The sequence below is a fragment of the Crocodylus porosus genome, unplaced genomic scaffold (genome assembly GCF_001723895.1).
Source record: "Crocodylus porosus isolate Cpor-Errol unplaced genomic scaffold, CroPor_comp1, whole genome shotgun sequence".
Classification (NCBI taxonomy): domain Eukaryota; kingdom Metazoa; phylum Chordata; order Crocodylia; family Crocodylidae; genus Crocodylus; species Crocodylus porosus.
This window is the reverse complement of record NW_017728949.1, coordinates 71,221,975-71,238,393: the sequence shown is the minus strand read 5'-3', so window position 1 is coordinate 71,238,393 and position 16,419 is coordinate 71,221,975. Positions and strand designations below refer to the sequence as shown.

At 38.7% G+C, this 16,419-nt stretch overlaps 1 protein-coding gene across 1 annotated transcript in view; it reads left to right on the top strand.

Annotated features, from left to right (window-relative positions):
• LRP1B (LDL receptor related protein 1B) overlaps positions 1-16,419 on the top strand; it is a 1,585,724-nt gene that overhangs the window by 1,300,463 nt on the left and 268,842 nt on the right. The window contains exons 56-58 of the mRNA XM_019553609.1: positions 1,287-1,470; positions 4,255-4,340; positions 10,637-10,759. Of these exons, the coding sequence (XP_019409154.1) occupies positions 1,287-1,470; positions 4,255-4,340; positions 10,637-10,759 (393 nt within the window). The remainder of the gene's footprint in view (positions 1-1,286; positions 1,471-4,254; positions 4,341-10,636; positions 10,760-16,419) is intronic.

Genomic DNA, 16,419 nt, shown 5'->3' with positions numbered 1-16,419 from the left:
CCAACATACTTGCCCTCAAACCCCCTCCCTGTAGCTCATCCTGACTTAGCTGATACTGAGCAGCCATTCTGAACCAATTTGACCTCCTCCTAATACCTCTGAATATCTGTATTTAGCCCCTGAGTGTACTTCAAGACAAAAAAATTGATACTGTTATTCAGAACCAAATCAAGCCTTCGGAGGATGTATTCTCTTCTGCCTACCCCTATGGCAACTGTCTTTTCTAATTTACAGGAGCATAGAGTGGTCTTGCCTCAGATCACTGGGCTATAAAGATAGTTCATGTGGCATTTTCTATTTATTTTCAATTCTCTAATCCTGTAGTCCTTATTCCCAATTCACTTCAGGCTAAAAAGATATCTCAGTGCTCTAGCAAGATTATGAGAAGACCAGTTTTGTTTGTAGTCCAAAGGGCTTATGTCTGAAAGCCATCCCAATTGTTTTAGTGAAAGCTGTAAGTAAATGATTACTACTAAGTCAGCTTGGGGATCTTCCAGCACAAGTGTGAAAAAAATCTATCACTACTTTCATAGTTGGAAGAGATGAAGAAAACAGTACTTTATTGAAAACCTGGAGAGGATCTTCCACTTAATTTAATAATGACTCCTTATGTTTAGGCAAAACTTGTTGGCTAGACAAATTACAAAGGTAATTTGTTCAATTACCATTCATGCAGAGTAGGTGAAGCCTGGCAAGCTGAGGCATAGGTGAATGCCATGTGAACTGGAAATCCAAAGCAAGTATTTGCTGAAGCTTGAGGGTGAGCAATGATGCCAAAAATCATTGTACTAAATTTGTCCTATTACAGAAAGATTCTTGATGCTGTGGAATCAAGAGCTGATCCTCTTAACTTTATTCTGAAGTCAGTTTTAGTAACCCAACAAATTGCCCTTGCTTTTGGTAGAGTAAGTAACCATTTTTTTAGACCGTGTATCTTACATGTTTGGCATTCTAGTTAAGTCTAAACGTTGACTCTTCTTAAGACCTTAAGTCACTAAATAGCTGTAATTAAATAGAAAAACAGGAAGGCCTAATACTTCTTTAAGAAAGATTAACAAACATTAATGTGCCATTTGAGAATTTCAGGTTACAGAACAAAGTTTTCCTAACATTAAACCAGTGAGTCATGAAGGGTTCTTCTAAAGGTATGCCATTGTTAAGAGAGTGGCAAGGAAACATGGAACAGGCTTAAATTTCTGATCTTTTTAATCCGTTCTGAGTAAATTATGGCGCACAAAAATTTACAATAATAATTTAGAATGAACATTCCTGTTTTTCTTTCCCAGTGCAAATGCTGGCCCGGATTCCGGCTGAAGGATGATGGTAAAACGTGTGTAGACATTGATGAATGTTCAACTGGCTTTCCCTGTAGCCAGCAATGCATCAATACATATGGAACCTACAAATGTTTGTGTGCAGATGGGTATGAAGTACAACCTGATAACCTAAATGGTTGTAAATCTCTTTCAGGTATAATATTTTATGTAAAGTTATTTATGAAATCTGTATTCCATTAACTTTACTATTTTAAGTCTGAAATCTGTATTGGTATGGGATTTCTGCTGAATAACAAACTATTGATTAGCAAAATGAACATATTCTCTTTTCTGTCAGAAAAAGAAATATACATTCAGTGCAACCAGTTTAAAAGTAAGAATAGGTTCTGTATTTATCATTTGTTCTGCTCACATGCTTTGTCAGGTTATGGTAGTGTGAATTACTGAGTCTGCAAAAGTCAGTGGGAAATTTTAGAAACAGAAAAGAAAAACACCACCTTATATTCCCTGGTTTATGGTCACATGATAATGGTAAAACATTACAGGTAATTACTGTACATTTTTTTAAAATCTTGCTGATGTTTTTGCTTCCATTTCCCCAGTATTTTAGTGGAGAAAGTTAAACATGAAAAAGAGGTAAAAGAAAATATTATGATCTTTGTGGTCTAGCAAAAACCTAATTCACAATAGAAAGCATCGCTACCACATTATTTCTAGACAGCACAGGATGATTGTTTTGGGCAGGATGCACAAGACAGTTGTACATCTACAAAAAAACTGAGTTATCTCTTTATTTGCTCTGTACGTGTTAGTTCCTGACATATGTTAGCTAATCTAATTACACTGGGTCAGCGTACTAAGGAAAAAGAGGTCAACGATTGTCAATAGGAGGATTGGGAGCTGCTGGTTATAAGCCTTTCCCATCCAGAAACAGAACACACTGTATCCCTCTTCTGCTAAACTCTTCCCAACATGCTGGAAATCCTCTTATCTATTGTACAAGTAGATAACCTCTTTATGTCCTGACCACCTCCCTCCAGACAAGTTTTTCCAATAATAGTCCACTTTGTGTCTCAAAGGCAGGAGGTCCTGGTCTCCTAAATTTCAGAGTGTCTTGTCCCTGCTGCTTCTCTGAGAATTAAGAGGAATATTAAAGGGGAGCTTCAAAGATAGGGGATCTGATTTATTTGGATCTCATCTTTTACAAGGCGCTTATAAACTTAAAGATATATATCAGACACTTGAAAGGAAGGGTTGGACCAGACAATAGGAAGAAAAGTGTACTAAAATTGTGTTGAAAGAGTTAAGGAGAAGTCACCACTATTACAGCTATCAGAGCTGTAAGAGGAATTGCCAACCTGTTGGAGGCCCAACTACCAGTTACTATAACCTAAAATATGACCTTGTCTCTTCACCCCACCATGGTGGTTTGTCTCCATAAGCCTACTTGGAAAGCTAATTTAGTGATATTTCAAACATCTAAAATGTGGAGAGTGTTTTATAAGTTTAATTGGTGAGGTAGATGGGCTGTAAAAGTGATTGTACATTGATTTTGAAGTGGTTGTACATTGTACAGCACACTATTTTCATACATGTTTTCACTATTTTTATAAGCTGATATCAAGATTAATTGACTTCTTCATTTATAATATTAATCATTCTCTATTCTTTCTGATTGGTCTTCAATCAAACATTAATAACAGTTAAGATAAAAAGAGAAAATGAGATTTTGCTGCTCTGTATGTCATAGGTGTTTGAATCTATTAATGGAATAGTGGGATAAACATTTAAAGAAATCTGGGAATAAGAGAATGAAATCTGGGTCAGAGAAATCTGGAAATGATAAAATGGGGGGGAGGAGGGTGAAGCTCACAGAGCTCCAGTAATAGTGAATTAAGATGGTCAGAGGCAGTGTTTTTCGCTGTTTGCTGACTTAAGAAAGCCTTTAAAATGTCATATGAAATGCCATCAAATTGCCTTTTGTGTGCAACAGCAGCGCACAATACCCTCCACAGTGATAAACAGTTACTGCAGAGACATCAAACATATGGCACATGGGTCAAATCCAGTCCATGGAGCCACTGTATTGATATTAAAAGAGGATAAGAAAGGGGTATGCCACAGAATCTGAGCCCTCAGGCCCCAGGGGACATAACCATCAGCAGCAGTTGGCAGCCCCAGTCACTCTCTGGTTACTTTGCTTGTTGCTACTGCCATGGTTTTAACTCACTGGCAGCCAGCGCCCACTGTGTGCCGTATGCTGGAGCCACAGCTTGAGTTGTCACCAGGGTGTGGGCCATGCAGCAGCAGTAGCTTCAGCTCCAACTTGAATCATGCAGCAGCAGCTGGAACTGTCACCATGTGCCCCAAATTAGAGTCAGAACTGCTGCTGCCACTGCTGCATAGCAAGCTGCCACTATGTCCACTGCTGCTGGGTCCAGCCTGCAAGGGGCTCCCTGGTTTGGATCCAGGCCAGGGACAAAGGTGAGTTTGACACCTCAGAATTATTGAAATGAAATATATTTTTTCAGTCTGTATTATCAATAATATAGTTTCAAGATTATATTATATTATGTTATATTATAATCTGTCACACAATTTGAAATTTCCAGTCTCTATTACTATTATTTATTACCTGATCTTTAAAGATCAAAATAACTCATGTAAAATGCTCTTTACATTCAGCTTGGACATCAAATGATCGTTCATTTTAAAATGGTTCCTCTCTCTATTATAAAGGCAAAGTTAAATCACATTGAAAGATATATACTAATTGACTGCTTTGTTCATTTTTATACTGCATCATTGATTGTTCTTGGAACATTTGAATGTTTTAAATATTTCTTTCATTCATACCATTGGTCGGAGCATGTAACATTTTATTTTTCAAGCCCATCTGTATTTCAGCATTATATTCCTGAATTTCCATAAATTAACTTAAAAGCTAGTCTAATATATTCTTTCTTCTGGGGTTTAGATGAGGAACCTTTCTTAATTCTGGCTGATCATCATGAGATAAGAAAAATTAGCACTGATGGATCCAACTACACTTTGTTGAAACAGGTATAATCATAGTAACATGCTCTAAGTTTAATTTTTAAAGTCTTATTAGTCTTTAAAATGTGCAGTTGAGAGAGAGCTAATTCTACAATTGGCACTGTAGGTATCACAGAACAACTGCAATATCCTCATATATACAATAATTTTACAATTTCTTAAACTGCTTATTGTCTGTTATATTGACTTGTATTAATACTCAGGCAGTTGTTCCTTGAGTCATTCTGAATTCCAAAGTGATTCTCAGCAGTGTATTGCATTACTTATTATCCTGTCCTCTTGCAACACTTATTTACAACCTGTGTATTTTTAGCTTTAAAAAACAGAGGTGATTATCTCTGCGTGTATTACTAGTCTAATTACTGTCAGAATCCAAATTTATTTTTATTTAGCCCTGCAATTTATAAAAAGATCAAAGATTTTCTATATTGTAAATTATTCCAACATATATATACCTCAAAGTATTAAAATTTAGTCTAAATTATTGTAAACATACCAGAAGAAAACTTTCTTAATTTCTGAGAAAAAACTTCCAAAAAAGAAACACAGATACCTACTAAATATAGAGCTTTTGTTTCAGCACTTTTCTGCTTTGATGCCTTTATGCTTCACCCAAGTGTAGTTACTTGCCATAGATCATACTTTGAAAATCTGTTTTTCATAAAAATGAGTTACTTGTTGGAGAACTAATTGTATAGTTACAAAAATACTTGAAAATCCTCAGTAGAGATTAAGAGCAGCAATATGCAGAGCCATGATTTCTTCTGACTGCATGTGACAGAGAGCCATATGCTCTAACATCACAAGGAAAAGTGTTCAATTTTCAAATAGCACTGTTTACCAAAATAACTACCTTTTATTAAACACTCTGCCCCCCTGGAGCTCTATTTGTGAGCATAGCAAACATGATGTTGAGTTTTTCGTACTCTGAAATTCTTCTGAAGAACCTAGGCCGATCGCTGCCTTGGGAACGTAACGTAAGAACTGTCCTTTAGATTAAATACAGATGAGCAGGAAGCCCGAGATGGAATTGATCAAACCTTCGCTGGTTTCTCTAAGCTGCGAAGAATAGATCAGGAGGGAACAGAATGTATGTTCCTTCACCTGGGAGGGGAAGCGGGGTGCAGGGATGCCAGCACTGGCTCACAGCAGCAGGCTGGGAGTGCTGCTGCATGCCTCCCAGCATGCCAGACACTGCCAAAGGCAGTCGAGCCCAGCCAATCCACAGGGTACATCTGACTGGCTGCTGGGCACATTCTCCCCTTCCCCCCCACCCCCCCGTCAGCTGCAGGGCAGGGGAAGCCAGCAGCGAGTCTCTCCTCAGCCCTGCCCATTGCCACAGCTGCTGCAGCAGTGCAGTGGTGGCAAAGGCACCTGTTCCCGCCCTGGCCCCCCAACCCAGCCAGAACCACTGTGGGGGGGGGAGGGTGCCCTGTGCAGTGGGGGTTTTCTCTGCTTCCATGCTGACTGGCCCAGTGGGGCTGTGTTCTGTGTGGACAAAAAAAGTCCTTTTTTTAGTTTTAAACATACTACAAGTTTCATTTTGTTGACCCATGGATCTTGCACTGTCAGGGAGAGCAGCTAATAAATCCCTATTGACTTCCTCTTCACCATTCAGTATTTTATAAATCCTTGTCATATAATCCTCTCAAGTGACTATTTAATTGGAGAGTCCTGGACTCTTTACTCTCTCCTCATATGGAAGCCCCTCCATATCACTTATCTTCCTTGTTGCCCTTCTCTGTACTTTCTCTAGTTCTTTTGTATCCTTTTTGATATGTGGAGACAAGAACTGGGCATAGTATTCAAGGTATAGATGCACAATGGATTGATAAAGGGGCATAATGATATTCTGTTTTATGATTCCCTTCTTAATAATCCCGAACATTTTATTTGCCTTTTTGATGGCTGCTGAGCACTGAGATGTGTTTAATGAACTGCCCACAATGACTTCCAAATTTCTTCCGTGTGTGGTAACAGCTTATATATAGCCCGTCATAATGTAGGTATAGTGCAGGTTATGTTTGCCCAGGTGCCTCACTTTACATGTATTTACATTGAATTTCATCTGCCATTTAGTGGCCCAATCACTCGGTAGGGCCAGATTCTTCTGTAGTTCTTTATCACTTGTTCTTTATCACTTTGAATAATTTGTTTCATCGGTGTATCTGGCCACCTTGTTGTTCATCCCCTTTTCCTGATCATTTTTTAATATGTTAAACAGAATTGGTCTCAACACAAACCCTTTGCTCTTTTCTTTGCTGATAGATTTGAGTCCTAGAAATTCCTAATAGGCCAAAGAGCAACAATACAGTGCTTCCCAATGGGTGTTATTGGCAACTGTACTTCATCAGTCTTCATCAGACTATTAGGGACAACTCCAAACAGGAAGAACATTTGAATTTTGGTTCCTCTGTTATCATATGAGTCCCCACATTTCACCAGTCCGAGTGGTTGAAACTGCTGCTTTTGAAGATATTAGCCTTTGCTCTCAAAATGATTGTGTCTTTAAAGCAGTCTAGATTTTAAAAGAGGGAAGGAGGCTGAGCCATCATAACATTTGAGGTATCTTCCTCTTGAGGCTATCTTTTTTGTCTTTGCCTCTCACTCCATGTATCCTCAGGAGATCATTGATTTGCCAGGTTCCTCCTCTTTTTTAGGCACTGAGAAGAACAGCAAACAGACAGAGAGTAGACCTGTTGTCAAATGAGAGCAACCACTCTCCTCTACCACTATGATCTGTGCTTCTGTAACTTAACCACTCAATAAAAGCTCAGAAGAAAAAGAGCAAGAGTTAGGATGTAGTTCACTGCCCATTTATTTGCTATGCAGCGTTTTCCAGATCAGTACTAGCTCTTTTCCCTGTCCTCCACACACTGCAATTTATTTGGCAAATGCAGCGTGTATACTCCTTTGTCCTCCCCTGTCTGCTCTCTCAGCCATCAAACTCTCTAGGCTTTCCCTAGATACATGGAAGAGCTAAAAAAAAAAAAAAAGAGGATTGCATACACCTTTCTATTGGGTTTATTATTTATCTTCTCTGACTCAGAATCACACTTAACCTTCATCATCAAATATTTTTGAATGTGAACAATTTCCTCAGTATTTTAGAAGTACCTATCAATGCTGCTTTTTAAAGTCCCCATAATCTTATATAATAAAACTGATTTCCATTTTATACAGTGGCCTTAAAAATCTTCATTTTGGAATCTAGTGCATCACAATGCATTTTATTTGTTAGGCTTTTTTCATGCATTTGCAGCTGAGCAGTCTTATCAAATGGAAATGAAAAATCCATCCTTTTTTATAACTATCATATCTGGTCTTCTAGAATATACTTCCTGAACAATAGTTATTGAACAATCAAATAATATTATAGGCATTTACTCTCCATAGTTTTATCTGTCCTATTATGGTAATGCTTCTCTATTTGTACCATATACTTCCTGCAGAACACTTAATACACAATATTGCCAGTTTTGTCAACTAAACTTTGTACTCCAGCCAGCATGGTGCACCTTCTCATAATACAAGTATTAGTCCCTGGAGTCTGACCATGGATTATATATTCTGGATTTACATCTTTCCTACTAGCTTTGCTTTTAACATACTTCACCGGATTAGCCTTTCTGGTGCTTTGTTTCTTTTTTCAAATATCTTCTGACAAGCCACTTATGATTTGTCACTTTCATCTCATGGTTTTTTGTTTAAAAAACATAACAACAATGCGACAAGAAAACCTCCCTTTCAATGTACTTCCCCCCCCACCCTCTGCCCCATCTATTTCTATTCATATCTCTTAATGTTGTTTTTTCTGATGACTTACTTTTGGCTGGAATATATTCCTCATTTGGTTTTGAAATCTGATACAAGATCTTGACACTTCTTTTTCTCATAAAGCTTACTGCTAGGGACCTACTGAATTCGTGGCAGAAGTAGAGTGCATGGTAGCTCCTTTAATCTTTCATGTTCCCCATGTGCATCTCACGTGTGTGGGGGAACTTGCAGTCGCCACAGAACATCTCACTTTCACCATGAATTTGGCTGGTCCCTACATATTGATATTACATGTTCTTGTTATTATCCCACAGTATAAAGAGTTGTTCTCGACCATTTTCCTCCACCTTCCTATCAAAATATGTTAACTCATTTTGAGTTGATTTTCATTGTCTTATTCAGTGCTAGTCTCTTTCATCTTCTTCTATTTCCCTTAGATCAAACTTTGTCTAGTTTACTACTGCAAGTGAATTATATCACATAACTTGAGTGGCATATATGTTTGTTGTCTTAACAATATCTTGTACATTGAACTTCATTTTCAGGAGTTATGCTAATCATCAAAATATTTTTTCTTCAATATTCTGTTAATTTCTGCATCACAAACTTTCTTCTGAAAAACCCTTTTATACATATGATATCAGATACGACTGATATCTTCTATTAGCTGATTATCCTTTTCAAAGTTCTGTGATAAGTATGTAGTTCCTTTTTATTATATAAAAATATGTACATTTGTTTAACTTGAATGGCATTCCTTTAGCCTTCCCATTTTTGCAGTTTTATCAACCTTATTCTGACCATATAATTTTAGTTTGTCCATATAAAACAGAAATAAATTACTTTCCTTTTTAGTCATTAAACAGTCTTTTATTGCATGTCTAAACATTGCAAACAAGTGAAAAGGGGTATAACAAAGAGTGACTACAACAGAAAGGCAACTTGAAAGAAGTCCTATTGGAAAGAAGTCCTATTGTACTCTTACCTTGCCTAGTATTTTACCATTGTACCACAGGTACTTTCCCATGCTACATCATATAAATTCCACCAACAATAGATGCACTTTCATCAGTTCTAAAACCTTATGATCCATTCATGTGACATACAATCATATGATTTTCAGCAATCCTTCAGGTACTGTAGTGCTTGCTCCAGATCATGTCACACAGCTTTTCAGTCTTTAAATATAGTGAAAAAGAGAAGTGCAAGTCAATGAAGGTGGTTTGGTGGTGGTGGTGATATCACTATTTTTATTAGAGCTGGAGATTATTGTAGGTTTTGCCACTAACTAGACAGAAGTCAAAATGGGCAAAAGAAGATTTCTGATGCCAGATAAGAATTTTTATGCCCCAAGATAATAGAATTTACCTTTTTATAAGGTGGGAGAGAAATTACAAATGTTCAGTAAGTGGTATTTTCAGTCCACAGAATACTTACTGTAGCACAATAAAAATAACAGCTATTTTCCTTTCCACATCCCATCAAGCCCAAGTGAAGTTAACAGAGCAGTAAACATCCAAGCAGTAAAGCACATCTCAGCTGTTAGAAAAGGAGAAAAAGGGAAACTACTTCTTTGGAGTCTCCAAAATATTAATCATTTCCGATGTGTTACTAGACACATTTTTTCAGCTTACAATGGACTTAAAATATAAATCCTAGAAATCACAGGCATGTAAAATCAAGCAACTTTCTATCTCTAATATCAAACCACAGAACCCTTCCAACGATATACTGGTTTCATACCTGTTGTGAACTGTTAGGTCCATTATATAGCATAATCACAAAATAGGCCAGCTAGAAGGACACACAGTTGACCACCTTTCATCTTTTTCTTTCCTTTCTTTTTTGTTTCTGTTCAGAAAATCTCATTCAGGGAAAACTTTAAAAATGAGTCTTCCCCCTTGGAGAGACTTAATTCATGCTTTGTTTTCAACTCATTCATTTTGGATTCCTAAATAGTATAATGTTCTTTAGTGGAAACTAGTCTTTAATGGTAGTAAACAGTTTGGGTATTCCTGGCTATATAACTGAACACGAATGCATGTATACTTTCCCAAGAACTGCTAATACCATTGAGAAGATGGCATTCCAGTTCCTATTCTTTTCTTGAAATCTTAACAGAGTTTTTCCTTTGCTTTAGTTAACCTAAATATAAGTAGTATTTGCTAAAATTAGTAATAGATGTGTTTATTTAGAAATATACATAAAAGCTGAAGTACTTAGCTTAATGTTAATTTTAATAGTTTTAATTAAACAGGACACAATTTTATTTAGTCTCAGAGAATATCATCTTTGTCTCTGAAGCAATAAACTGTGCCATAGGTTTCTATCCCAATTTTTGTTTCCTACTGTGAATATATTTAGTAATAAAATATGGAAACAGATTAAACATAATACTTGAGAGGTATACAGTAAGTATAATGTTTTCAATGAATACAGTGGAGTGATTACTTGCATTTTGATTGGTATCAAATAATTATATTAAAATATGTTAAGAAGTAGACTTGATTCTTTTCCTTTTTTAGGGATTAAACAATGTGATTGCAATAGACTTTGATTACAGAGAAGAGTTCATCTATTGGATTGATTCCAGCAGACCCAATGGCAGCAGAATAAACAGAATGTGTTTGAATGGAAGTGATATCAAGGTAATTGGTAACTATTAATAATGTAATTACAAAAATGAAGTATAGTTGAATATTGGGAAGAGTTTTTTTATTGTAGGGATGCAACTAATGAGTGTGTGTTTTATATATCTGCACATTATGGGCTGGCAAGTAAAATGTAATAAGATATCTTTTTCCTAATACTTCATTAGCACATTATTAGCACAGTTAGGGTAATATAACTAAATGATAAGGTAAGATCAAATACAATAAATACTGTATGATGTCTTTAGAAAAAAAACCCCTTAGAACTGTGATTAATGTTTGTCTTACATAGTTTAAAGTCCCTGAATCATTTGCGTGCCCATCTAATATGGGCCCAATTAAATCTGAGAACTGATAGCTGTGAAATTTAATGAAAGTTTCTACAATGAAAATGAACAGTATAATAATATATCTCGGACTAATAGAATAGTATCCAGGAGCCATTCACATAATTTAAATAGAGTTTAGTATATATTTTATGTTACACTTAAGTCAATCGCAAACCAAGTGTATGAGCAGAAACAGTGTAACATCTATTGATTTAGCATTTTGGAGTATAACGTCTCCAATTTTGCATATGATATTCGATATTTACCTGGATATTAAAGAGATTTCAGTATCATTACTATGAAAAATCCGGAGCAAAGCTAAGCCCATATTTCAGCCCTGCAGAAGTTTTGCCACTTTTGTTGAATTAAAACTTTTTTCCCCCCTAAATTTGGAACCAATAAGCACTGTTTTCCATTCCCAATCCTTTTCTCAAATCTGAACTCTAATATTCCCTGGTAAGCCATCTCCCTTATTGCAAAACAGTGTAAGAAACACAGGCAGATATTAAATGGTTGGTCTGTTTGCTTGGCATATTTTTAGAGAGCTTAATGAACAAACCCTTTCATGCTACTCATAGTCCACAGAGCTATTCTTCCAGATGCGGTTTAAATTCTAGTACTCCTATCATAATTGCCACAGGGCACTAAGATGTACCTGCTGCTTTAAGAACAGAAGCATCCTACAGAGGGAGTCCAGAGGCTAGGCAGAGCCTCACAGCTGTGAGTTGCCTGAGCAATAGACTAATGAGGTTATTAGCTAGCACCTGCAGGTTGTCAGCTGACTGGAAGAAGGCAGGTCCCTGGACACACATAAATGCAAGGCTGTGGCTGGTAGGGATTAGTTCTCTAGCAACTGCCAGGGGAAGGAGCTCCTGTGCAACAGAGCTGCCCAGAGACATTTGTCTGCTTGATCTACTGCCTGCAGCACTAATAAGGTTCCAGGAGCACAAACAGTACTCAGGGCAAGGAGGCACATTAGGCTAGGGGAGAAGTTTGCTTTCTTATAAAGGCAAAGTAAGGCTCCCATCATTATCGTTATGTTATAGCCCGGGGGCTTATGTTTGTGTTGTTGTCTGAACCGGTGGTTTGGGATGAGGCTGTAAGAGGAGTTATGGAAGTCTCATCAGTGCCCAGCAGGGGCATGTGATCACCCAAAGACCTGCCAGCAGCTGGCTCGGGGCTTGTATAGTTATAGAGCTGGTAGTGGGTGGTGTGTGTGCAAAACACAGAGCACTCAAAGGGTTGGAGAGCCCAGCACCAGAGGGGTGCAGGAGATTATGGCCAGAAGGCGCAGCACCTGAGGAGTGCAACTACACAGGACCAGGGTGTAGTGCCTGAGGGGTGTGACAGTTGAAGGCCAGAGAGCCTAGTGCCAGAGGGGCACAGTGACATAAGGGCCAGGGAACCAGCACCACAGGGGTGTAGCAGACTAGGGCAAAATAGCCTGGTGCCTGAGGGGTGCAGCTACACAGGGCTAAAAGTCCCAGTGACAGGAAAAGATTGATCAGGGCCTAAAGCTAGGTCCAACACAACGAGTCTAGGCTAGAAGGCCTAGCTAGATTAGGGGGGTGGAGGCCATGTAGGCTGAGGCCCCAATAGAGGTAGCAATTTTCATGTAACACCCATGAGACTTGGGGCATGGCATTAGAGCTACGCATTTAGCCCACAAGGCTCAAGGTGCCCTGTGCAGCACAGTATTGGAGTGAGGTCTGGCAAAGGGCCTAAGGACCCGTGAGTTCTTGTAGGGTTCAGTGGACGAGGACCACACAAAGCCCCATGGACAGCCTCCCAATTCATTCTTTTACCATCAAGACATGGCAGGAAAGACAAGCGGGGACCCTCAGGTTGGAGCTGCATGGTCACGGAGCTGCCAGGGCGTCACAGCCAACCCTGAGGACCCCAAACCATGACAATAGTCTTTAAAAAGGTTACTCCTTCTAGACACAGCATCAGGGGATCCTATCTAATTTCTGATCTTCCTCCACTATGATTTCTTTTACGGACATCCCTAGACTTTTCTCTTAACCTTGTTCTCTTCAAAGAGAAGAGGAAAGGAGGACTTCAATCCAAGTTATTGTATGGTCTGAGGAAAGTGTGTGAGAAATCCCACTTTCTAATTATATAGAAACAATTTCAAATAAAAAGCCTAAACAAACCAGCCTAAGGGACCTCAAAGCAAAAAACAGATAAAGAGTCACAACATGGTCCCCGCCTCAATTTTTCTTTACTCCAATTTCCTAGCGGGTGACAAGCTGATCAAGAACAGTTGCTGGGTTTGTTTGCTTTTTCTTTGCATTTTCTTTATTGACAACAATGTAGAAAAATGATCATTGTCATGAAAGTTATAACTAGATATGATTAAAAGAATGTATTGGGTGGAGGGGGGGTGGAGCAGCACGATTACTCCCCCCTGCCTCTTTGATTCTTGTTCCACCCAAATTTTAAAACCAACTGTCCGGAAGGGCAGTGCTATTTTTATAGCAGAGCGAAGCCCAGCAGAGCTCCTGTGCCTCTGATTGGCCTAGAGACCCCATGAGTCCCATCCCTTCCCAGAGATTGGCAGATGGCTCCAACCTCGGGCTTGCTAATATGTCAGTTAATGGCTGTCATGGACCAATCAGGGGACTTAATTCCCAGAATAAGACCATAGAAGACTGCATTATTTAGCAGTGTAGGATGGGGTTAATGGGTTCTGCAGGTTTGATTAAGCCCATGGAAGCCATTAATTGTGCCCCAGACTTGCATAATAATGTGTCCATTAATGGTTTCCATGGGCTCGATCGGGGGATTAAGCCCATGGAAGCCATTAATCAGCAAGTTAGCAAGCGATCTAGGATGTTATTAATGGCTTCCATGGGCTTGACCACACACCAGGAGAGGAGGCAGCTTCTTGTATGGTGCTACCAAAATACATGGGCTCCTTGGCAGGAGGGCAGGCAGGCAGCACTGGGCTGGGCACTCATGATAAAAAAAATAAAAGCAAAAAAAAAAAAGGCGGGGGGGCAGGGGGAAGTTGGGTTTCTTTACAAGCTCCCAGACTGGTCCCTGACTGGCTCCTGAACTGAGTCTATATTTAGGAGTTTAGTCTTTGATTTGTTCCCTTTTCCCTCCCCTCCCCCTGCCCTGTGCTTCAGGATCCCAAGCCTTCCTTCTGCTTTCTGTTTTGTAGCTATTCTTCTTCTTTTTTTTTTTTTTCCTTTTTCCCTTTTTTGCACTTTTTGGGGGGAACCAGGCTTTTTGCAGAAACTGAATTTGCAGTTTCAATGAAAATCATGAAATCACAAAGTTGGTAGGTTTACTCTGCTCATTACAATCTACCTGATTCCTAATAAATTCTCTTCACTTTACAGTTGTTAATGGCTATCTCTCCTCCTTAATGGTTTTAATGTTCCACTGTTCAAAATATTCTTTCTTCTCATTTAGCCATCTCTTAGCCATTCCTAGTAATGTGTCTCTTCCATTTCACAGCTCTGTAGACTGTTTTGAGCTGTAGCTGAAAACCTTAATTTAGGTGTGGTAATATTAACTTGAATGTAGAAATGACTGACCCTGAAGTATTGGAGACACTGTTGAGACACTCAAGAAAACTATGTTTTTCTTTATGAATTTGAATAAGAGATGTACATTTAATGAATACAGGGCCAATGAAACAATATCTTTTGACAATTTTTTTATTTAGGTTGCTTTTTAAATTGAATATAGAATCTAGCAAATTAGTGCATATTCCATTAAAGTGATTCAGCCATAGACACAGCTTTAAATGTTTTTTCTACATAGCTTGAGGTGCCAAACATGGCTGGTGAATGCTGCAATGGTGGACAGATGGAGCAACCCACAGGTCAATGTGGGGGATGGGGCATGTGCTTGGTGGTGAACCTGGAAGTGGAATGGAAGTACTTCCAGTCCACTTTCAGGTCCACTGCCAAGCATGCCAGCCCTCCTCCCCGCCCAGCCTCCCCTGGCTTGGCGATCAGCTGTTGGGGATCCCCAGATGCCCCCGCAGACCCAGGAGGCACCATTTGCTGAGCCAGGGGAGACGCAGGGAACTTCCTCTGTATGCTTCCCCGTGGACCAGGAAGTGGACCAGAACTGCTTCTGGTCCATGTCCAGGTCTGCTACTGAGCATGCTGGGGACTGCCCCGCACTCCTGTGGGATGTTCCATCTGGCCCAGCATCTCAGCATTCATGAGCTGCCTGGTACATTGAGGAATGTAGAAAAAACATTTAAAGCTGTGTCTATGCCTGAGTCTCCAAATCTTTCTGAATCTCTCCAAATCAATTTGGATGGTTCTGATTTGATTCAGAGAGATTAAAGCATCTCCTGATTCAATTCAAAATTGTAGATTCAGCCACTGAATTGGGCCAACTCTCTGCTGAATCGAATCAGCAACTGAAGCTTTGCACAGCCCTATAATATAGCACTAGGTCCCTATATATTAGTAGAGCTCCTAGTTTCTCTTTAAGAGGCAAAAAATGTGTTGTGCTATGTGTGACAATGTATCACATCATCTTCACCCCGCTTTTCATAATCCTAAATCTTCCCATGACCAGAATGATCAGGGTTTGCCTGATCTTTGGTTAGTAACTCTTCTTGTGCATCACATATTTGGCTTCCTATCTGCTGAAAATAATTCTTTTAATAAAACAGTATGGCATAAAGATATTTTTGTAAATAGGTGTTTGTGATGGGAGGTATATTTTTCCTTCAAACTATAACCACTGTTATCTTTTTATTTTGTCCTTTCATACATGTTTGGTTTAATGTTCACCATTTTCCATAAGGCTCAGAGTAGGGGAGAAGTTATGAACCTGAACTGAAAATTAATTTTCCAGAAAATTTATCACCAGATATTTCCATGTCTGGAGATTACATCTTTTCATCTTATCCACCCTCATATTCTCTATTTAGGAATTTGGATGTGGTCTCATATATCTATTTTATCCAGCAATGGAGAAAAGGTTTAAAGAGTTGAAGTTTCAAAGTTTCAAAGTCATGGGTCAAATATAAAATCATATAAACTTTTATGTAATATATGAGATCCAAGTGAAATATGTAGTCTCGCACATGTGGAACAATGAAGAAGAAAGCAGAGACATAGATTTGAAATATGCATTTATATTTTTTAAATAGAAACCTACATTATTTATTGGAATGACTAGAAAAACCCTGAAAAAGCAATTCTGGTACCCCTTCAGACTGAAGGCCAGTGGAGAGAAGAGTCTAATTATTTGGGTCACTGCTTTCAGATAGTGTAACCACATCAGTCTAAATTGTAAAAGTTCCTTGAGCTATTTTCCCATAATAACCCATTTTTCCAATGCCCCACT